We start from the raw sequence: 24141 nt of genomic DNA, 5'->3' as shown, positions 1-24141 counted from the left end.
CCCCAATAAAAATCCTGGACACTGAAACTCTAATGAGCTTCTCTGGCAGAAAAGACTTGCATGTGTTGTGACAACTCGTTGCTGGAGGAATGAAGCATGCGTCCTGTGTGTCCACTGGGAGAGGACCTTTGCAAGCTTGCAGTTGACGTTTCCCCTATGTACTTTATACTTTTGTTGATTTTGCTTAATGTCCTTCTATTGTAATAAATCATAGCCGTGAGTAGGACTGTATGCTGAATCCTGTGTTTCCTCTTAGTGAATCATCAAACTTGGGGGTGATCTTGAGTGTCCCCAATATACCAACTGTTACTTTCCACTGGCCTAGTATAATTCAGGAGTTTGCTGAGAGCTTGAGGGGTTTGATATGTTGTTTTGGGAGCTTGCCCTTCCATGGGGCCCTTCTGTCTGTGATCTCCTTAGATTTCTAGTCATTCCGCACTCTATCTAAACTCCTGACTGCCTTCTGATACCTGAAGCCTATAAGACTGCACTTCCTTCCTGAATTTTACCAGCAGCAGACTGGGGAGCACAGAAGCCATTAGGTTCCCTTATTTCAAGGGTCCAATCTCCTCAGTTTGGGGCTTTTGGTTTATTTCCAGTGCCATCAAATAGTTGTTTATATTATTCCTCTGTTTCTTGCAGTAGAACCAGCTGCCTGTGTTCTTAAGTAGTTAACAGCTCTTCTTAGTGGTTAAGGCAACTTTTCCTGTTTTTAATGGGTAACACAACTTTCAAATGGCTGGTGGAAAACAGGTCTTCTTCATCTAAAGAGCATGTTGCTTTTCTAAAGTCTACCAGAATTATTTGATATAAGCAAGGTTTTTGTTTGTTTGTTTGTTTTCCATAGTGAAGCTCTGTTACTCCAAATTGTCTAGCCATTTGGTATAAGACCCAAACCTGAGAAAAGCTTTCATCGTTGCTTATGGTTTCAAAGTTATCCTGGCAGTCTACTCTCACTGTTCTGGTAGGAAGCAGAGAAAGAATTAGCAACCAATATGACTGCTGACACAGTTACTGATGATGATACAATGTGACAAACTTTTCCTGCTGTGATTATTTTGCAACTTTGGTCTTTTTCTTATAAGCCAGTATGTTTACATGCCTTGTCCTGATATTATATGTTGGCTGTTAGGTATTTTAACTGCAACAGTGGCAGAGTTTCTCTTTCTTCCTTTTCTTACTGAACTCTTAAACCAGTTTTGATTCCACATGGATTTTTGTTCATGTGTTAGTGAACCTTTTATCCATCCTTTTCTTTCTGTCTTCAGCGCTTTCCTGGGCCTAGAGATACTGAAGTGTTCTCTGAGGTAGGTAAAGTGGGCTAGAGATTTGGAATTATCCTTTTTGATTAATTTCACTGCTTTGCAAGCCATCAGAGGACTTTGTAATATTAAGGAAAGCCTGGTTTTACTTGTTTCACATTTTGTTTTTTATAGATTGAATTTTAGAAGGAAATCCTAACCAAGAAAACTTTGGTCAATTTACCGTGCCACCGGTAGTCAAAGAAGGTTGTTATGATTTGAATTTGCAAGAATTTTATTTCACTTGTCATTGTGGGTAACCTTGTAATATAATACCTAGGTAATATGGATATTTTCATGTCTGTCTGTCTTCATTTTGTCTTGATTTTTAAAAATCTTAGTAGAACTCGTCTGCAGTTCTATATTTCAAGAGTTTGCTTTTTATAAAATTCTTTGCATTGAAATTCTGTAATTAAAAGTAGATACTTGCATATATACTTTGAGAAAGTACATTGATAGTGGTTTTCAGAAAGTTATGTTGGTGGGAGAAGGGAGTGAAAACCCAAAGAAAATTTTATTCATGTGTCTGTCTTGTAGTTTTCCTCCCTCACCAAATCACTTTATGCTTAATATTTCAGTAAAAAAACTTTCTTGAATCCAGGTGATGCCTGTTTATGGGAGATTAATATATTTTAGCCACTCATACCAGGAATCGACAGGACCTTTACATTTAAGCTTTTGAAGGGTAAAGGACATCTGTCCTTGAATGAGGACTGGAGGGGTGGGGGGGTGGAATGTGCCCAGTTTAGTCTGAAGTTGGTATTTAGAGGCCTGTGGTGGTTATTGGCCCAAACCTTCCCACCCTCTATATAGTGCCAGTGTAACTGTTATAAACCTGCCACTTCAAAGTCATATTTGTTGTCTCCTTGTCAGCCTTATGTATCTTGTAAACCATGTCCCCCACAAGATTTATTAGGCAGCATATCTACAACCAAATGTTCTATTGTTCCTTCAAGCTAGGACCTGCAGGTTAACTCAAAGAATGGTTTTTACATTTTTAATAGTTGAAAAAAAAACAAAAGTACAATATTTTATGACATATGAAAATTACAAAATCCCAATTTTGGTGTTCATAAAATAGTTTTTTGTTTTCTTTTTAATGTCACCTCATTTAAGTGTCAACTGTGGTTGCTTTTGTGCTAACAAGGTTGAGTGGCTGGCAGACAACTTGGCCCTTGTGGGCCTTTTCATAAAGTTTGCCAACCCCTGATCTAATATGTCCCGTGTTATTGCCTCTTTTTAGTGTCTAAACAAAGTCCGACCACTGAGTGCACAGAAAACACAGCACATGTATCCACTGCAGCTGCTGAGTTGGTCCCTGTTGTACCTCCTCCAGGTTTCCTCAGACAGACAGACAGACAGACAGACAGACAGACAGACAGACAGACAGAATGAACAACAAACAAACTGGTTGGGGGAACTGGCACATGAAGGTTCTTGGGGTATCAGCCATGGAGGAGAAAGATACTCGTCATGCTTTCCCAGACAGAACCCTGCTTCCGCTTTAAGGAAATGGAAGAACGGAAAATGAGATGCTGTTTTATTGTACTTCATGTTTCTGGAATGGAAATAGATTTAGAAAGAAAATAAGTATTAAACATAGTTTTATTTTATGAGATTATCTCTTTATCCTTTGTATTTAAACTTTTAAATTATTTCTGCCATGAAATTGATTTGCATGGAATTTTCCAGAAGTACATCTTTTACTTAAATTGAAATACTTATACCCATATACATAACTCTTCACAAGCAAAGGAGCAGGGGAAAAATCACTTTCAAAGCTCTCTCTTCTATATTATGGACTGTCTAGACTCACATATGCAGATCTGACATTACTTACTGATTGTGGTGATCTCTTAGGCATGGAATCTGCAGTCTGCTGAAATAAGGCCTTTATTTACCCTTAATCCTGTTTGAACAGGAGCAGTAATGTGTATTTTATTTTAGGCTTTTCTGTGCTTAAGGACTCTAATTCTCTATAGCCCAGGTAGATATATTGGAGTGTTTTCGGTTGGTTTTTGTTTTCATTTTGAGAATAGGAGAAATGATGGGGTGGGGTATTCTCCCATGGTTTAAAAGTGTCTGTAATTTATTCACTTAGACTTTGTTCTTTTGGAATTAGATACACCGTCATGTCATCTGACCTAACCTATAACTTTGCCAAAAATTTGTTGATGTTCTCGATAATTGATGGGCTTAGACCTTTGTGTCTTTAAAGAGTTGTATGACTGTAGGCCTCTACGTATAAGGTATGGAGGTATATGCTGTCATTGGGAAAGCAAGCTGATGGTTTTTATGTTAACTGGAGAAATTACAGATTCTAAATATTTCTCCAATAACATGGGGGAGACTATATCAAATATATTTTGTTTATATGAGTCATAGAAGATTTCCCATTTACACTTAGGATGTTAAAGTAGTAGAATTTGTCGCAGTAATAATGTTCTATGGAAAGGTTGTGTGAATTCATAAATTTGATATGGGATATATTCATCCTCAAATTCAAAGATGAACATTTTCCCCTAAAGATGTTAGCGTAAAATTAGTTTAAAACCAAGATTTAAAGGTAAATAACCTGACCGTTCTTGACTACTTTATTACCAATAAAGCATTACGATTTCTGTTGACCTTTTTCATTTTAACCGAGTACTTCTAAAGCAGCCATCCCCAACCTTTTTGGCACCAGGGACCAGTGCTCTTGTGAGAATCTAATGCCTGATGATCTGAGGTGGGGCAGTGATGATAGCACTGGGGAGTGGCTGCAAATACAGATGAAGCTTCTCTTGTTCTCCCACCTGCCGCTCACCTCCTGCTGTGTGGCCTGATTCCTAACAGGCGACGGACCTGTACCATCCATGGCCCAGGGATTGGGGACCCCTGTTCTAAAGGATACTTGCAAAACAATCAGGTTTCCTCAGTAAGCCAGTTCCACACTCTAGAAGGCTCTTAGCTCTTCATAGCTTGGTGTACTTACCATAGTCAGGCTATTGCTTGAGTGCTTGCTGTTGGTAACCTAAGGATGACGACGCAAAAGGCTATAGATGACTAGCAATGTTCCAGTTGTGACTGTGAAAACCAACTCAGATGGTCAGGGCTTAATGTAAATATAAAGAGCCTCCTTTGAATTACAAAAAAAGAAAAAAGCTCTATACTCAATGCACGTACATATACTCTGAACATAAAATTTTAGCATTTTTACTTAATTTTAAGGAAATTGCTAAAATCCCAAGTGCTCTGTTACTATTCCATTTTCAGACGATTTGGCTCAGGGAAAAGATCATTTTCATTATTTATTGTGGGTTTTATTATTTTGATGTTTTGTTACTAAGCTTGTATTTTTTTCTTTTTAGATATTACGTTTATACTTTTTTCTTTTCTTTTATAAACAGGTTGAAAGGATTGTTGACAAAAGGAAAAACAAAAAAGGGAAGACAGAATATTTGGTTCGTTGGAAAGGCTATGAGAGTGAGGATGACACTTGGGAACCAGAACAGCATCTTGTGAACTGTGAGGAATATATTCATGATTTTAATAGACACCATACTGAAAAGCAGAAAGAAAGCACATTAACCAGAACAAATAGGACCTCTCCAAACAATGCTAGGAAACAGATTTCCAGATCCACCAACAGCAACTTTTCTAAAACCTCTCCTAAATCACTAGTGATTGGCAAAGACCACGAGTCCAAAAACAGTCAGTTATTTGCTTCCAGCCAGAAGTTCAGGAAAAACACAGCTCCATCTCTCTCAAACCGGAAGAATATGGACCTAGCAAAATCAGGTATAAAGATACTTGTGCCTAAGAGTCCCATTAAGAGCAGGACCGCAGTGGATGGCTTTCAGAGTGAGAGCCCTGAAAAACTGGACCCCGTTGAGCAGGGTCAGGAGGACACGGTGGCGCCAGAAGTGGCAGCCGAAAAGCCGGTTGGAGCTTTATTGGGCCCAGGCGCAGAGCGAGCTAGAATGGGAAGCAGGCCCCGAATACACCCACTAGTGCCTCAGGTGCCTGGCCCGGTGACTGCAGCCATGGCCACGGGATTAGCCGTTAATGGAAAAGGTGAGTGTCCAGGTGAGTGGCTCAGTGGGCATCATCTCTGTCAATGGCCACAAACTATTACTTGGCATAAGTGTTCCTTCCTTCAAGTTGATCCTATTCTAGAGGGTGGGGAACCTGCAGAGTCAGTTTCTAACATATATTTACTATAACCTTTGAGTGATTTTGCCAGCTTCTTCTTTCTTTGAAGCCTTCAGGATTTATCTCTTAAATCAGCACTAGCTATCCCTACTTAATTGTCTACCCACAAACTACCACCGTGTTGATGTGCTTTAAACAACATCTCACTCTAAATAAGTTATGGTTAGTATTTTTTTCTACAGGAAGTTTCTTTCCGAAGCCATCTACCTACCTTTATACATCTTAGACACTGAGTCTCATTTTAAGAATCCACCTGAATTTTCTAAATGTGACTAGTATTGATTAGAAGTAATGATCTTTATTTTGCTAATGCATTTAAATAACCAGAAATCAATTGAGAGTTTGCCTAGTAGAGCCTTCAGGACTTGAATTTGTTTTTTTGTAAATAGTCAGCTGTTCAAATACCATTGTCCTTTTTTCAGAGTAGGAGTCTGTTCAACATGGGTGGTATTTTCTGTTTTATTTTTACCCCTGTTCCTGGATTCTACAGCGTAGTTGAGTGTACCATGACCTTCCCAAACACCACAGTTGGGAATTAGCATAGACAACTTTCTTCTCTCCACTTTCCCATGTCTAGCTAGCCACCGATCTGTATAGATTCTATTAAGTGTGTTTCTCTGTTAGTAAGCTCTACTCACCCTCCCTCACTTTAGGCCCTGGTGACTTATTACCTATCATAGCTTTCTAATCGCTCTCCATGCTTCCTTCCTTTTGACAACTCCCATCTATTCTTGGATGGGCGAGGAGAACTCCAGTCTCCAATCTGATTGTACCACCATCACCTCAGCAGGTGTGCTTTTGAGTATCTCTGCTCAGCACTCACCTGCCTCTCTCACTCCATCTCTCCATGTCAGTACTCCTGCCATCCTCTCTGCCAGGAGCTTCATGCCTTTCCTGTTCTTTGTTCGCCTCATCAGCTCTGAATCTTCCTTTTGGTACAGGCACCACCAGTTCCTGTGTCCTTTCATCTCTTACGGTCCTCTTACCCTCTGTTACAGTATTGTAATTGCCTCTTTACCTGTGTGTCTCTCCCTCCACTAATGCTTAGTAGACTAATATAAAATGAAATAAAATGATGTTTGTTTGTTTGGGTAGCTGTTTTCCCCTAAAGAGAAATATTATCTAAGACACTACTCTAACCATCTTGCTGTGGTGCCATCAAAGTTTTGGCCTTGTCCCTTGTATAGCAGTGAAGAGGAATATAAACTAAAATATGTGATTTCAGCATTGGCCAGTAAATTGCCATCTTGTTAATGATTTTCAGATACACACTTTACTCAAATACTCCTCCTCTTCCCTTACTACAAAGGTTTCGCCTTTACCTATGTGAAGGAACTTGTGTGAGCTCATTTACAGAGTAGATTTCCCATGTTGTTGTCTGGCTCATTGATACAGTTTTCTCTTACCTCGTTGTAGATGAAGGACCATAGAGGTTCAGAGGTAGAAGAGACTTTATAAATCATCTAGTTGCATGCTCTGTTCTACAGATAGGGAAGTCAAGTTCAGAGAGACTGTGATGTTCAGACGGAACTGAAGGCAGAGATGGAATCAGAACATTTCTCATTTCTACTCCCATGTTCTTGTCAACATTGCTTATTGCCTCCACTAGACAAGAATCTACTTCTTTATTGATTATTTAGGGCAAGGCCCTGTGCTGGGCTCTGGTGCTACAAATAAGGATTGGGCCTGTGCTGACTCTCTGGGGGTAGGAGTTGGCAAACTACAGCCTGTGGGCCAAACCAAGCCTACTACCTGTTTTTGTATGGCCTGTAAGCTAATAATGTTTTTTTTGTTTGTTTTCTACTGTTTGTAAAAATCAAGAGGAATACTATTTCATAACACATGAAAACAAAAGATTCAAATTACTATGTCCATAAGTAAAGTTTTATTGGAACACAGCCAATGGTAATCCATTCACTTACGGCCTCTGGTTGCTTTCTGGCTACAAGGACAGAGTTGAGTCTTTGGGGCAGAGACCATGTAACCTGCAGAGCTAAAAAAAATTGACAGTCTGGTTCTTGACAGAAAATGTTTGCTAATCTCTGCTCTAGGAAGTCACAGTTCTGGGGCAGTATTGCGGCAGGGGCGGTGGGGGGTGGCAGACGCAAAGGGACACAAAAGGTTCTGTGGTTCCGCTCTGATTCTCTACAAAAGTTGTATCTACCTATCTTTTGACGGGGGAAAGGAGCACAATTTTCAAAACCTTTTTGACCCTCAGCAAAAGCCTTCAGTTTTGTATAAGAAAGGTAATGGCTTCTATTTAAATAAAGAGCTGGTGACTTCTTTTTTATTACTCTTCTCATTTCAAAAAATTTTAAATGTCCTAAGAGTGGCTTTGGTTAAAACTACAAGGGACGTGCAAGCATAAAATCTTAAATTATTTTATCTTGTCCTATGGAATTAGATAGATTGGGGTTGGAGTAACACTATATTTCCAAGGCCCTTGTGACTGACTGCCTTTCTATTCTGGCCCTGAGTCCTATATATGCTCCACTTAGATGAGAGCAGGCACAGAAATTACTTGGGAATGTTTTTAGGACATTGGTGAATGACATCCCCCTATGGTCATGATCTAAACCAGGCTTGTAGATAAGGAAGGAAAAGAACCAACACCTCCACCCACAGGAGCCTGCCATTCTGAAAGAAATGCAATGTCAAAAGCCAGTGATGTCTTAGACACCTTGGTCCCCTACCTTTGCTTCCCTTCACTCTTTTCCCTTTGTAGAAAGATGATTTTGTTCTTCCTTTAATTAGAATGTAAGCTCTAGGAAGGGATTTTGTTTTGCCAGGGCTAAATCTTATGTATCCAGAGTGGTGCCTGCATATAGTAGGTGCTCTGCCAATGTTTGTGGAGGGAATGATTCCAGTGCTCACTAAAGAGAAGGATGGTAATGGGTCATGATAGCCCTATTGTTGGGCCACACTAAACGGGAGGAGAAAATGCTACTGAAACGACAAGGTATGTGTGGGCCAGAAGCACGGAAACATTCCAGAAAACCTCGTATTCGCTCTCAGAGTGTATCTTTCCTGAATGAAGACATGTAGTATCCAAAGCTGTATTAGGTTGTTGGTCCACTCTCAAACATTTTTAAAGCAGTTGTTTTTTACTTTCCACATTTATTTTAGAGCTACTTAAGAAAACTAGTTTTTCTAAAACTAATTGAAGCAGATACCCATGGCATCGTTGGGAGATGAACCATCTCCTATTCAAAACATTAATTATGAGTGTGAGGGATAATTTTGCCACCAAACACAACAGATATTTAAATATCTGTTAACCAAAAGAGTAAATGTTGCTGGAGAATTTTGACACACACGTGATTACTTTTACAGAATAACCTTATGTGTATTTAGTTTTTAACTTTTGAGTATGAAACTGAGATTTAAGAGATGAATATGTTGCTTCACTGAGAAATATGAGAAATTTTAAAATTTAGGTGATATAGCTGTCTTCTGTCTGTTCTTTATTAATAAGTTAATGACAATGTTTTCTTGCTCTTTCAATAGCCTAATAAATTAATCCTACAAAAGAAACAATTGCTTTTAAAAACTAGATTATCTTAACTTTGTTCTTTTGAGAATTCAAATATATAATTGATCATTATCCAATAAATACAACATTTGAAAAAAAGCTCAAATGTTGTATTTCAAAGTAAGGTCTATTTAAATCTTACCAGTATTATTCTGTAGGGTTGGCTGCTGGATATTAAGTCAAAGCCAATGGATATAGGAGGAAAATGACACGCTACGTGTGACCACCTACTTTCCATCTCATAAGCCTTTCAATCCAAGGCAGCTCCCAGGAGAAATTGTTCAAGAAAACTTGGGTCCTTCTGAGGAGCTGGAATGTAAATTCCTCTCAGTAAGAAAATGAAGCAGATGCTCTTTCTCCCTTCTCTGTGATTATCAGGGAAGCTGAAGTGCCAAATCAGCAGCCTCCCTCTAGGAAGAGGCCTGTGGCCCCCTTAACCCATTTATTATTTAGGTGCTGAAATTAGAACTTCACCCCAAGGAAAGGTCAAGTAGTCAGGACACCAGTGCCCAGAGGCAGTAGCCATTCAGCAGGACCACAACAGGAAATGTCCACTTGAAAAGAGGACATTTGAAGCCAGGCTATATAGTGTGTATATATGAGGGTTTGATCAAAAAAGATTTAAATTTCAGACCAACAGACATTTGTTGGCACATCCTGTTTAACACCTTGTGCTGTAGGCTTCCACGTGTATTATCTGACAAGGAACAAACCTACTTACACATAGAAAGACTACAGAAGCTAAAATTGAACCAAAGTGAAGTAAACCTTTGAAGAAAGCAGGTGGACAACTTTTCTCCACCTCCTTAAGCATTTAATAAATAGCATCAGGCTAAATGATCTGCTCACTCAGACAAAATTGGTCCTTTGTTCCTTCTTTCAGGCAATTTCAGTAGTCCTCGAACATAGCTGTGCTTCAGATTCTAATACAGTTTTAGGCACAAGGTGCCATACAGAAGATGTTCCTGTCCAGGGGCAGCAGTCTGTTAAAGAGTTGGTCACCATTTGGAATGTTTATTTGAAAACTTACAAATGTGCAGTTATTTGCCAGTAATTGATGTAGAGCCAAGGCCTTTAAAAGGGGTACTTTCATTTGCCACTTGTTTGAAGAACCCAGCCCTTTTGAGTATAGATCATTGATTGGAGTTTGGTTTTGTGTGATGCACACTCATAATGCATCATGTATTAATTCTGGTTTGGATTTCTTTAAAATGGATACTTAAAAAAACTGAGTGCACAGTCCTAGAATTTTTCATTCTCATTTTCTTCTGTCTGATTCGACGATTACTTCTAACCTTAGAGCCTTTCCAAAACATTAGACATAGTTTTCATTGAAGTATCAGCTCTCTTTTTGTAATCATATCTCCTATTTCATGTAAAAATGAATTAAATGTGGTAAATTCAACTGGCCTAAGAAGCTTAGGGAATAAAACCATCATATATCCCACCAGGAGGAGCCCATGCATGACTGCCAAGCTCTTTACTGTGCTGCTTTGGGGAGACTTCCCCTCCTTTTGCACTTCCAAGGTTTTATGGTCTGTTCAAGGATGATTAGGACTTGGTGAGGTATTGACCCACAGAGCTCAAGCCCATTTCAGAGCACTTGCGATTGTTTTTTCTTTTCATTTTTACTTTCTACCCACCTCCCCCCACGCCAGTACCCTGTATCTGTGGTGCCCAGGCCAACAGTAGCATCTGGGGACCTGCCAGAAATGCACATCCCCAAACCCCACTCATACCTCTTGAACTGGAAACTCAAATGGGCCTAACAGTCTGTTTAACAAGCCCTCCAGAGTCTCACTAAAGTATAACTACCATCCTATACTGTGTTGTATTACAAGTTTGTGGTTTTATAGAGCAAGATGGGAAATAAATAAAACTATACCACTAAATTTTTGTTATATTTTAGATTCTTACAGTTAGGTATATTTAGTTTCTAGTCTCTTTTGAGATTGTTTAGTCTTAGCATATCCTGATTTAAAATTGTTTCTAGGCATTTGTATTTAATAAATATTTTAATAATTTAAAATTTTTAGATGACAGGAAAACATAAAATATTTAAAACATCCTAAAGAAAAAAAGAAAAGTAACCCCACCCACAAGCCCCACTTCCTCCTCCTACTCTCCAGAGACAACCACTACTGTTTTTTCCTTCCAGAAATTAGATAAACATGCACATCTTTTAAATATATCAGTGGGCTCATACCTGTCATGTGGTTCTGCATCCTAAGCTGTTTTAAAATTTTTATGGTACCTCTTGGATATATTTTTATATCCACACAAGTAACTCTACTTCATTCTTCCAAAAGATTTTGTGGCTATTTATTATATGACTATATCGTACATACCTGCTATCAGCGATTTAGTAGGCATTTAGCTATCAGTGTTTCTTGGCAGGGGTAGCTTTGGCATTTGGACCTGGACACTTTCCTGGTTCAACATCCCTGGTCCTGCCATTAAGATGCTAGTAATGGCCTCAGGCATCATGACAAATCACAGTGTCTTTCGTTCCTGCCTGCACACCTACATTACCACAAGATACCTGTGTCTAGGTATATTCATTAAGTGAGAACCACAGCTGTAGATATTGAGAGTTTTTCCTTGTATATGAATACAGTTGACCTTTAAAACATAAATTGGAACTGTGCAGGTCCACTTACACATGGACTTTTTTTTTCAATATATGTATTGGGAATTGTTTGGGAGATTTCTTTACTACTGTGAAGCAGTCATATTGATTACATTAGGCCAGGGGTCCATGGCCTGTTAGGAACTGGACCGCATAGGAGAAGGTGAGCAGCGGGCCAGCAAGTAAGCAAAGAAGCTTCATCTGTATTTTCAGCCGCTCCCCTACAGTAGCATCACCGCCTCAACTCCACCTCAGATTATCAGGCAGTAGGTTCTCATAGGAGCACTGGTCCCTGGTGCCAGAAAAGTTGGGGACCACTGCATTAGGCTACCATAAAGCAGTTACGTTGCTGCTTTGTTATCAATGCATGAACCACTGTACTTGTAAATAAATACGAACTTTTTCACATCTTTTCATTTTCGATGTCCAGTAATATGTAATTATATAACCTCTACAGTGTTTTGTATCATAAGACACTATTGATGTGAGGTACAGATAATTCATCTTATAGATGATGTAAATGTATGGTATCCATAAATACAGTACAATACTGTGAATATATTTTCTCTTTTTTATGTTCCTTAACATATTCTTTTTTCTAGCTTACTTGATTAGAATACAGTATAATACATATAACATACAACATATGTGTTAACTTTATGTTATCGGTAAGACTGCCATTCAGCAGTAGGCTATTAAGTTTTGGGGGAGTCAGAGTTAGACACAGATTTTTGACTGTGCAGGGGTTGGCACCCCAAAACCCCGCAGTGTCCAATGATCCACTGTATAATTTATTGATGCTACAGTGGCAGAAATGTTAACGTACTTCCTATGTTTAGCACAAGTAATCCATAAATTCTATGAATCTTTACGCAAGTAATTTGAGTAAAATAGGAAAGTTTACCATTACTTCCTCCTCCCCTGAGAATACCATTTCCTTCCCTAGAGGAAACATTAATAGTTTAACATATGGCATTTCAGACCTTTTTCTATGTATTTCCACTCTTTGAAATGGAGTCATACTAAAATAATTATTCTGGTATTTGCCTTTTTCATTTAACACCATGTCTTTGAGACCTTCCATTTTTAACTTTTTTTTAACTTGATTTTTAACTTTTTTGATATAATTTTGAACTTAAAAAAGAAGTTGCAAGACTAGTACAAGAAAAATCCATATACTCTTTCCACATTCACCAGTTGTTTATATTTTGCATCATTTCTCCTCTCTCCTCCGCTGCTGTGTGTGTGTATATTTACACTCACATGCACGCACACACACACACAGTTTTTTCTTGAACCTTTGAGTTAACTTAGAGACTTGCTGTTGTAAACAAGAGCTATAACTGATTTGAGATTTTAAGAGATACTGCCAAATTGCTCTCTAAAAAGCTGTAAGATCATGAGTGCCCATTTACCTATTCTTGATCAACTTTTAAATGTCTACCAGACAAGAAGGTAGAAAACTTGTATCATTTTAATTTCGAAACATGAAAACTTTGTTATATTTGGTTATTTGCATTTATTTTTCTGTTAATTCCCTTTATCCATCCCCTGCCCTTTTTATTTATTTATTTTTTAGAGCAGGGATGAGGATAGTTTAACTTTTTCAAAGTGTGAAGACTACATTAATGTGCATGTTATTCTTGTCCGGGGACCACACTAATCTATGTGTAAGCTATGATGTGCAGACTGCTAAAGGGAGCATTTCAGAAGAGGTCATTGACTTTTGGTCCTCCTGGCACCCATTCAAGGACTGACACTTTCATGCCAGGGGTCAGAATGAATAGGGCCATCTAATCTCTGCCTTAAGGGATTTTTAACAGTTTAATGAGAAAACCTTAACTTTATTGGCATTAATTTTATGGTTCATACTCACTTTTGAATATACCAAAGTGTATTTTATTGGAGTTTTATAATTTAAAAGGAATTTGGATTCCTTAGGTCATAAGTCAAAAGAGAATCTCTCTGATTTGAGTTCCTGCTCCTCTTAAATTTTATGACTGTTTGGTGCAAGGACAGAAGGAAAAAAAAACATGTGTTTAGGTGGAATTTCCAGTTGCTGCCTACTAGTGGGCTCAACACCTATTACAAATTCTGCTTGTTTTCCATATTCTCATTTTTATTGCTATAATCTGCATCAAGGTGCTTGTCTTCTAGAATATTCTTCTACTGACATTCTCTGTTTTGGGCATGCATGCACACACAGCACAGGCCATCCAGTCTAAGTTCGAGCATGCTGTTCTCTTGCCTTTGTTTTGTCTCAGGGTCCTCCGACATTCTTCTCCCTCTTTAAGTGAATGTCTGTTTTATAGGTGAAAGAATATTGTGAAAGAGAACGTGATTTGGTAAAAGTCACTCAGTAGAGTTGGTGAAAGAATAGGGTCCATGTTAGAACCTACTCCCGACTTCTAATATTTAGTTATTCTGTATTAATTGGTGATAAGAGACTTTTTATAAGCATAGTTCACAATATTGATAGTACTGTATTAGTTGAGAATTTTATCCTGTCTCAAGTGAGAAGGCTCAAATTGGCTTACACAAACGAATATGTAATCTGTTGGTTCTCTCCTTGGCTCTCTGCTTCATTCAGGCAAACTCTTCCCACATAGAAGCATGGTGCTATCAGCTTCTGTTAGGGATCCTAACCTTCAGCAAACCAGGCAGAAAACAATCTTCTTTTTCCCAGAAGTTCCAAGGGATGAATCACTTCATCCAAATTCTAGTTCCCCAAGGGAAATACAGGGCTATTAACAATAGAAATGGAAATAGCAACTGCTGTCAACAGTCTTGACACAATTGAAATTACTAAGTACGTCTAAAACATAATCCTGCTTTCCAAAGTCACAGAATATATCATTAGTGGTAAATATGAATAGTTTGACTAATAATTTCAGTTAATGTCATTCATGTTTTAGCTTTTGGGTAGTTCTCTCAAACTGTACATAAGCATCTTCTCTCACCATGCTTGTGCCCTGCATGTTCTCACCATGAGATTGAACTCTATTCCTCTTTTCAGTTTCTATTTTTTGAATATAAGTAGAATGTTCTTTTTCCTTCCTTTCTACTTCCTTGTAGTCCTGTTTTGGGGGGCTAGGCATTGTATTTATCTTCTAAATTGATTTGTCACCTTTTAAAAGTCAGTCACATTTTTAATTACAAATGAAGAAAGGCTATTTAAAAACTCAGTCTATCAAGAAACCTCTTTAAGGAAAACACTAAGGAGTCAAATTCTGTTAAGGTATTTTTTTTTTTTTCCCCAGATGGAGAAGTCTTAACCAAAGTAGCTTAGATACCTGGTAGACTGGAGGGATGAGAGGTAATTCCCTAGAGGAATCTCTGAGAAAGTAAATTCTGGTGGAAAAGATACAGAGAAAGATCCAGAACAGATGGGCAAACTCAGTACTTTAGATGGTAAAATGGGAAAGCACTGTGGCAAACATTTTAATTTCCTTTAGAATCTTCTACATTGTCTAGCCCAATTGTATATGTGAAATTGGTGCTTAATTAACATTTGGGTAAGAATGAATGAGTTGTTGGAGGAATTTCTGTCATTCTACCTTAATTATTAGTGTTTGTTTTCTAAAAAGAATAAGAGTTAAATGAAACAGAAGATTCGTTGGGGTAATTGTGAGAAATTACCAAGAAAGTAAGAGCCAGCACATGTTTTGAGCTTGCATGCCAATACAGAATGATAATGTGTAATTCTTCAAACTGGAAAAACTGAAGAAAACATCTGTAGGTTAATGGTGCAGAAAATCTTTTTAAAATACCAGTGAATAATTTTCCTAGTGTAACAACATCCAGGAGGCAATTTTATAGATAATAAGTAGGGTCCCTCACCCATATTTATTCACTCTAGAGCTCAGTGTAGCCAGAATGAGTTTTCGAGCAATAGTCTTTCCATTGTCTTGGGCTCTTGGTCCTTCTGAGATGGAAATGACCTCAGGGTGATTCTCTGCATTTCTTCATTTTGATTCCTAAGCTCTAGTCTCTAATGAAGCCTTGAAGCCTTTTCTGTAATTTTTTCCAGTTGGATGGGCTTCCTCTCACTTCTTATCTGCCCTCCAGCTTAGTGCACCTGTAGCATTTAGAGCTGTATCTTCATCAGATTCCATTCTTACCCTCCTCAAAGAGGATTTCCCATCCGCCTTCCTGAAATTGGAAGCCCTCTTCCACAGGCCTCCTCCTTCACAGCCTCTGGAGTAGGGAGTACTCATTTAGCAGGGCTTCCAGGCCTGGGGGTAAGGGCGGGGGAGTGAGAAGTAGTCTCTTCCAAGCTCATATGAAGACCAGTGTTGAGGCTTGTTTTCTGACTCTTCTCTCTCTCATTACTGTCTGGCCAGCCCCTTAGTCCTATTTCAGCATTCCTCAAAAACTTGGGCTTCTGAGTCAGTCTTCATCCCCAACCCCAGTTTTAGCTTTCAACCTCAGCGGTCTCAGCCTCCAAACAGAAGCCATGACAGCCTCAATTCTGATCCTACAGATTGCCGTCATTGTGTCCCTGCAGTGTGCTAGGTTCATTACATCTGTCTCTAGTCACTACAGCAAGTCCTGTTAAATAATGCCCATTTTACTGATAAAGAATGCTAGGCTAAAAGAAGTGAAGGCACTAGAATTCATTATTCCTTTTTCCTCAGGATATTTCTACCTTAATTCTTGCTTTTAGTCAAAACTTCTAGAAAATTTAGTCCACTGTTGCTTGCTCTTCCTTTCCCACTCAGTCTTCAGTCTGGCTCCTGTCCTGATGCTTCACAGATATTCAGATTACCTTCCATTTTCTAAATTTGGTGCTTCAGTCTTTATCAGAACAGGTCACTCCGAGCCACATTTATTGTGATTCACTATGTCTTAGTTTATGTTTTTGTTTTTATTTTTAATTGAGGTAACAAACATATAAACAGGAAGTTTACCATCTTCAACATTTTGTATATAGTTGAGAATGTTAAGTATGTACTTAACATTCACTGTACAACTTCACTGTTGTACACTAGATCTAGAACTTTTTCATTTTACAAAGCTGAAGTTCTGTACATTAAACACTGATGTCCCCAGCCCTTGGTTACCACCATTGTACTTTGTTTCTGTGAGTTTGAGTACTTTAGCTACTTGAGTAGAATTATGCAGAATTTGTCCTTTTTTGACTGGCTTATGTCACTTAGCATAATGTTCTTGAGGTTCATCCATGTTGTAGCCTATGATAGGATTTCCTTTTTTAATGCTGCATAATATTTCATGATATTATGATATGTATATACCACATTTTATTCATCTTTATATGGACATTCAGGTTACTTTTCACTTCTTTATTGTTGTGAATAATGCTGTTTTGAGTATGGGTTTACAGATATCTCCTTGAAATCCTGCTTTGAATGTTTTTGGATAAGTTCCCAGAAGTGGAATTATTGGGTCATTTGTTTAGTTTTTTGAGGAACTGCTGTACTGTCTTTCAGTACCTGCTGTACCATTCATTTTACATTCCCACCAAGGGTTCCAACCTCTCTGCACTCTCACCAACACTTCTTGTTTCATCTTTGTTTTTAAATACTTGTTTCTGGAACACTATTATTCTTTGTTCACCTTTTACCTCTCTAGCTGTTTCTCTTATTTTCTTCAGCTAAGATAGTGAAAGAGATGATTTAATTATACGCATGTTACATTCAGCCATAACCAAGAACAGAAGTAGTCCAAACTGTCACAAGTCCAGGACAAAAGACCAAAAGGACTGCTTTTGTACAAGTCAGGTGGGCCTCTTAAAGTGGTTGTGGTAATCAATGGCGATAGATGTTGTAGATCCATTGAGAAGTTCTAGACAGCAGGCATGCAGTCCAACAATTTGTACCAACATCCCTGGCTTCTGGCTTTTCTTATTTCTGCCTCTGTGGCTGCCATGGGTGCACGAGCTAGTGTTTTACTTGGACCTCTACATCATCTTTGTTTTGTGCTTCATCCTGCACATTTGTTTCTTCTTTCATTTTGCTCTCATGGCGCAGAAGTTTCTAAGAAGATGGAGCTAAGGCAAAGATGGTTGTTTATTTTCAGTTGCTTTGTGGCTGTTCTTCTACCACCCCTTAAGTGGCACAGTCCCTAAGACTATCTACCGTGGCATCCATACACAGAAGGATATTTGTTTGGTGCACTGGGCCATCAAAGGAGCACTGTCAGAGCAGTGGCTGGGGTCAGGGGCCACCTATTTGGGATTCCAGCTGTACCAGGTCATCCCCCGTGCTGCGTAAGCACTTAGGTGCCTTCTTTCAAATCAGTCAAGTTTGCAGGCTGTGCTCATGTTCCCAGGCCCCTGCTCTGCTTACACGTATCTTTTTAAGTGACGTTGACATAGACCTCTTTACTACTGTATCCCCAGTGTACAGGGAACTTATTGAGATTAAGAACCAACACTTTCATCCTAGTTTTTCTACTACCTGCCCCATCCGTGGTGGTGGCCCCTAAATGTGTGGAGTGGGAAAGACATTTCCTTCATTCATGGTTCATCTTAACATAATTACCATTTATTGAAAATTAATATGATATTGTGTTATCTGGGCAAAATCTAGTAAAGAATTCATTCAACATCAACAAACAAATCCAATGATAAAAGAACACTCGTCGAGCTGTAAAATGTGCACAGCTGCTTGCCATTATCTGGTCGCTAAGGGTAGAAGAAGGCTTCTATTTACTTTCTCCCAAGGAATCTGGTTCCAGTGGGGCCCTTGGCTCACCTTATCTCTCCTACTTTCCGTGGCTTTGGCCTCTAACTGGAATCAGTTGTGCTTGATTCATTGTACTTGGCTTCAAGAACAATTGTTGGCTCCTGATTAACTATCTTTGGTGAAGTCTCAGTTCCTGAAACAGTTTCTTCTCTGGTTTTAAGGCATGTTTTAAACCTTGCTTTTAGTTTTCTGATTGAATGTGTTCCATGCCATACACCAACAGTTAGCCACTTCTGCACAGCGAAGTATCTGGAAGTTCCATGCTTCTTTATCATACACTTAGTGAACATTTCCTGTGTACCAGACCCTGTGCTGAATGCTGAGAATTCAGAACTTGATAAAATACAGCCCCTGACTACTAGGAGGTCATGTAGCCTGGAATAGCAGGTGTTCATAGTGAGTACCCTTGTTTCCGACTATAGAGGTCCACTTGAATGGCATTGTAGTTGACAGAAAGTGGCTCCCTATGAGTCAGAGGTGTGATGGTTCAGAATGGATGGAATCATACCACACTCATGGCCAAGCCTGTCAAAAATTCAGCCCTGGCATTATAGGCAGCATGCCTTAAGCCAAGAGCAGTATACCAGATTATTAATAAGGAAATAATAATAAACTAATCCTTGTGCAGACCTACTCTTTCTGAAATGATGACATCTAATGAGATCAACTATCTCTATTAAAAGATGTAATTACCCTCATATAGTAAATACCCATCTCCCCTAAGTGATAAAGATCTAATGTAATTGCTTTTCAGTCTAGGATCATAAATAGGATCTACTGAGGCATTCAAAATATGAAGTATTAAGAAAACATTTTAACTCAAGTATTTTTTACTCCACATTTTGTGAGCTATGTATTTGATCTTCAAGGCAAGTGAATTTGTTATTCATTCACAACACTACCGCCCCTCTTGTTCTTGGGAAGATGATACTTTATAATCAGGTTTTTTATGATAACATTTGGTTTACCATCCCTAATTCATTATTTAAGAGTTGTTTGTACTTAATTGTTTAATTTAATGGCAGCATACTAGGTTCTCAGAATACCTTAAAACATCCCCCTTTCTACCCAGTTCTCTCAATCATAGTCATCTCTAATTTCTTCTTACAGTTTAATTTCTTATTTAAGTTCTTATGTATGGTTGGCAAAGGAGTTAGGGAGTATGCTCTCAGGAGAAAAGACATTGATTACTTTGTATGTTATCATAAAACTGCAGACTGTACCTAAGGACCATACCAGCCACTTGGAATGCAGCTGTATATTGTATGTAGCTTCCCCCCACCCACCTCTGTGCTGAGAAATAATAGTTACAAAGTCCATGCACTAAAATAGAGATGCTTAATCACTAGCAGATCTCTTCAGTCCCTGTGTCATCAACTGTACCTGGATATGCCTCACCCCATTCTCAATTACAGCATTAAGAAGTTACTATTGCCCTAGCCAGCCCAATTTACAACCCCCTAACTCCCAGCATTACCTGAATTTTAAAAGTAAAAGTTGGATAAGCAAATAGTTGACATGGTTTTAAAAATGGTTGTGTATCGCAGTCTCATTGAAACTGTTTAAAATTATTGGGATACTGACTAACATGAGTTTGCGTATTGGGTTCTGTCCTCTCCAACCCTCTCAAGATTTTCAAGAATACTAAAACCACTAAGGAGTCCTTGTTGACCTAACGGATTGTCTTATTTGGTCTTTGATAGCCTAGTGTCCCACGTGTCAGGGTCAGTCACAGGTCTGAGTACTTGGGATGTGAGGTGCATGAGCGTTGGTCCTCCTCATGTGAGACAAGCCTGGAATGTCTCCCAAACTGCTCAGCTGATTTTGAAAAACATGTCTGTCCCCAAGGAGAATAGTATTTCAGTGCCTTTTCTGCCATACCTAATACTGGTGGAAGGGATGTATTTAGAAGCAGTCTGTGTGTGGAAAAGGATGCACTGCTGAATTATTTTGAAGTAATGAGGGGATGTCATTCATTCTTGAGAATTAAATCAGTGAAGCCATGGGCTCTATCTGGGTTAGAGTTGAAGGATGTAGAGGCCTGAACCACATTTCATATCTAGAAGCCCTTACTTCCCTAGTGCTGACTTCTTGAGTGTTGGACACCTTACAGTTAAGACCTCTTGTCTCGTTTCACAGGACCATGTCTAGTGTTAACTAATTGTTGTGGGAATTCCTATGTCTTTACAGTGGTTGGAGCCTTAAAAAAAAGTTTGTTCTAATTAAATCTTAAATTCAAATAGTAACATGACATGGTATATGAGGAAGTATGCCCACAATTTTAATTAAGTTTTATATTGGTAATGGGGGGAGGGTTTTGCATTTTACCCAGTAAGTGAAACCACCTTTCACATGGATTTATATGACATTTATGAAATGTAATACAAGTTATTACCTGAAGCTCTTAAACTGGAAAGAGAATATTTTTCATCTTGCTAATACAGTTTTAAATCGTGTTGCCTGTTAGAATTATAATTGTAGCATTTTTTTTTTCTTTGGATGATGCTTTGGTAGCTATTTACTTGGCATTACCTCTAAAGGTTAAATGACATTTTGGTTTTGTAGGAATACTACGAAAACGTAAAGTGAATATTCCCAACATGATTATGAAGATCACACTGTTTACTGTGTTGCGAGTGTGACTGTGCTCTGCCAGCATCGCCTTCTCTTTGTGTCTATATTTGGGGCAGTACAAGTGTAAAGGCTGTAGGAAAAAAGGACAAGGCCATAAAGCTCACATCAGTCTTGGAATGTGGTACATCTTCTACAGAGTGTGACTTTAGATACAGTATTTCTGATTCCTGAGATTCAAAGTATTTTATGGATTTAAAGTGAAAATGAAAACATTCTCCCTTTTCCTATCACAAGATTCACCTCTGAGCTTCAGATTTTTAGGTAAACCTCACTTGATGGGACAGAATTGCCACAGCTTTTTAGCAACAACTGAGGAGTGGTTTAAGAATGGTCTCCATCTGATCTTTGTTTTTGTTTTGTTTGTGGAAGGAATGGTTGCCCCAGTAAATTTTCCACTTGTAAAGTAATCCAATTTTCTGGAGGGATTTTCTAATATGCATTTAATGAGCAAGTTACACACTGGGGTTTCTTAATTCTGTCGTCTGTGTAATCCTGTGACTGCCTGGGGTGGCACTTTGCCACAGTCTTCAGAGTTGCACACATTACTGTGTAACAAGTCCACAATAGAAACTGGAGCTCATATAAGTCAGATGGTTGGAATTTGGCTCTAACACAGTTTGAAGTAGCCCTAGATGCTCAAAACTGGATTTTAAAATTACTGTGTTTTAATGTTGTATTTATGTAACTTAGCAAGTCGTGACTTTTAGGTGTTTGCTTTATATTTTGAGTCAATTGTGCTGAGGTCAGTTTTCTATCTTGACCTTTGAGAAGCTTTTATCCTCATCTATAAAATGAAATATTAGATTAAATGTTCTCTCTTGATCTGTTGCTTTACAGCATTCCATTCTTACCTTAAGCCAGAATTTCATTGTAAGGTGAATAGTCAGTTCTGTAGTTTGTCTCTCCCTCGAGTTCTGTATTCCCTGCCACCCATTAGGTGTCCATAACAGAAAAGAACACCCCTTCCTGCTATCAGGGGGCTTCTGGGCCATGATTCTTCAGTCTACATGGTATATGGACCCCCCTAAAGGCCAATCACTTGGAGTGCCCTTGAGAAAATACTTTTCCCCACCCCTAGTTGGAAAAACATTGTGTTAAAAATCCTAGTGGTTGTTGGTCCTGGCTGCACATTATGAATACCCGACCTTGCAGAGATGGTGTGAGGTCCCTCTTAAGTGATTGTCATGGACGGCAGATTAGGAATCACAGCTGAAAGTGATCCTTGGCAACAGCCTGATTAAACCTGATGAGGAAGGGGCCTGAAAGCCACATGGCATGCCATCAGATCCTTGGGTAAAAGCATAGGATTTAAAACTTGTTCGCCTTGCAGACTTGTGATAGTGTGTCTTTGGACCCTAGTTTGGGAAACACTAGTCTAGACTAAAGCTAGATGTTTGTTTTAGAAATTTGCTTTAGGAGATAGTTATTTTCAATTTTAGTTTGCTTAGTTTTAGCTTTGCAGGTTAAGCTACTTTGTGACAGTACACAATCAGTACCCCTGGACAGCTTTATACTATTCTCTTTTGCTGTAGTCCAGTGCTGCACAAACTTTAGAGGCTTCTCTTGCTGTGTGTGGTAGTTGAAGTGAATGGCATGCCCTGGAATTATGGATCAATTGGCCTTTATTTATCCTTGGCTCCAAGATTGCATAGTCCGTTTTCTTAAGCCTAAAACCTAGTGGCAGTGGGGAGGGGAGGGCGACACCCACGTATAACTTTTGTCTCCCCACAAACTTAAATACTAATAACCTACTGTTGACTGGAAGCCTTACTAATAACATAAATAGTTCATTAACACATATTTTGTATGTTATATGTATTATATACTGTATTCTTATAATAAACTAGAGAAAAAATATTAAGAAAGAAAATACATTTACAGTATTATATATATTTATTGGAAAAAAATCCATGTATAAAGTGGACCCATGCAGTTGAAACCCATGTCATTTAAGGGTCACCCGTACTGTACTACTAAAAAGACAATGTCTGACCTGTGAGCTTACCACAGTCTTTTTCTCATTTTCTCCCCTCCACCTATAAGTAAATGAAACTTTAATATGGATCAGGGCCACCAGTAGTAGCCCACACATTGTCCTTTGACATTTTGACCCACTGTAAATTTTCCAACCAGCAGCTTTTTACATCCACATAGAAATATGCTAAGCAACTTTAATTAATGCTGTGATGCTTAATTTAGGAAGTAACCTTTCAGGACACGTGGTCACATTCTGTGTCTTTTCCAGATGCTCCATTCTTTACTGGTTTGTGCTTATCTGATTAATCTATGCAGGGTTCTGTGCTTTAACTAGATATGGACTTAAATTTCCATGCCCATGTGCAGAGGTAGAGAATTAAAATATACGTGATCAGTTACCATTGCAGACACCACTCCTCATGGCTCCGAGCCATGAGATGGTCCTCTCCATCATCTGAAAACATTTCATCTAAAAACATTTGTTTTGTTATTCTATGAGATTGAGAGAAATCTTTTAAAGGAACCCATCAAGAAAGGGAGAGAGGAAGCAAGTATATAAAAGGGAAGATATATTTATCATGTCATTATTTACGTCTTTGTAATAAATTTTTTAAAGTAATAAATGTCATCATGAGCATTGTAAACACCAAGTAAATTATTGGCTGCCTCCATCCTGTGTGGAGAACAGAGGATTCCAGTCTCTCTCATCTCTTTGAGTGCTGCCTGCATCTATTTAGTAGCTCAGAGGCATAGATTGTCCATGCCTGCTCTCTCTCTCATCCTTACCATCCATTCCATCACCAAACCCACTTCATTCCATAACAAAGTGTGCCTGTGTCCATCTGCTTCCCTGACCTCTGGCCGTTGGCCACCACTTAGCCCAAGCACTCAACATCTTTATTGTCTTTTTCAATCTGTGTTACACTAGAAGTTTTTGTGTAGGTATAATTCATGTATTACTGTCCTGCTTAAATCTCTTTCTTGACTTTCCTAAGTACTTGAGAGAAAAATCAAACTTCATATTGTGATCACCAGAACCCTACAGGACTGCCCCTTCATCACTTTCTCTACTTCAGCAGTGCTAGACTTCCTCCAGTTCTTAAAATTTGCCAAGTTCTCTCCTTCCTTGGGGATCTGTACATATGCTTCTGTTTTTTTACCTGGTTA

The 24141-nt window shown here is 38.6% G+C and overlaps 1 protein-coding gene across 2 annotated transcripts in view; it reads left to right on the top strand.

Annotated features, from left to right (window-relative positions):
- The window catches only part of CDYL (chromodomain Y like), a 163885-nt gene that overhangs the window by 85519 nt on the left and 54225 nt on the right, over positions 1-24141 (top strand). Inside the window, exon 2 of one of the 2 annotated variants that reach the window (XM_011367049.2) lies at positions 4691-5357. In XM_011367049.2, the coding sequence (XP_011365351.1) occupies positions 4691-5357 (667 nt within the window). Of the gene's footprint in view, positions 1-4690; positions 5370-24141 lie in introns of both variants that reach the window. The other variant, XM_011367048.1, reaches the window with a different exon arrangement.

Source organism: Pteropus vampyrus, unplaced genomic scaffold (assembly GCF_000151845.1).
Source record: "Pteropus vampyrus isolate Shadow unplaced genomic scaffold, Pvam_2.0 Scaffold129, whole genome shotgun sequence".
NCBI classification, from domain to species: domain Eukaryota; kingdom Metazoa; phylum Chordata; class Mammalia; order Chiroptera; family Pteropodidae; genus Pteropus; species Pteropus vampyrus.
This window is presented reverse-complemented; position numbering and strand designations above follow the sequence as displayed.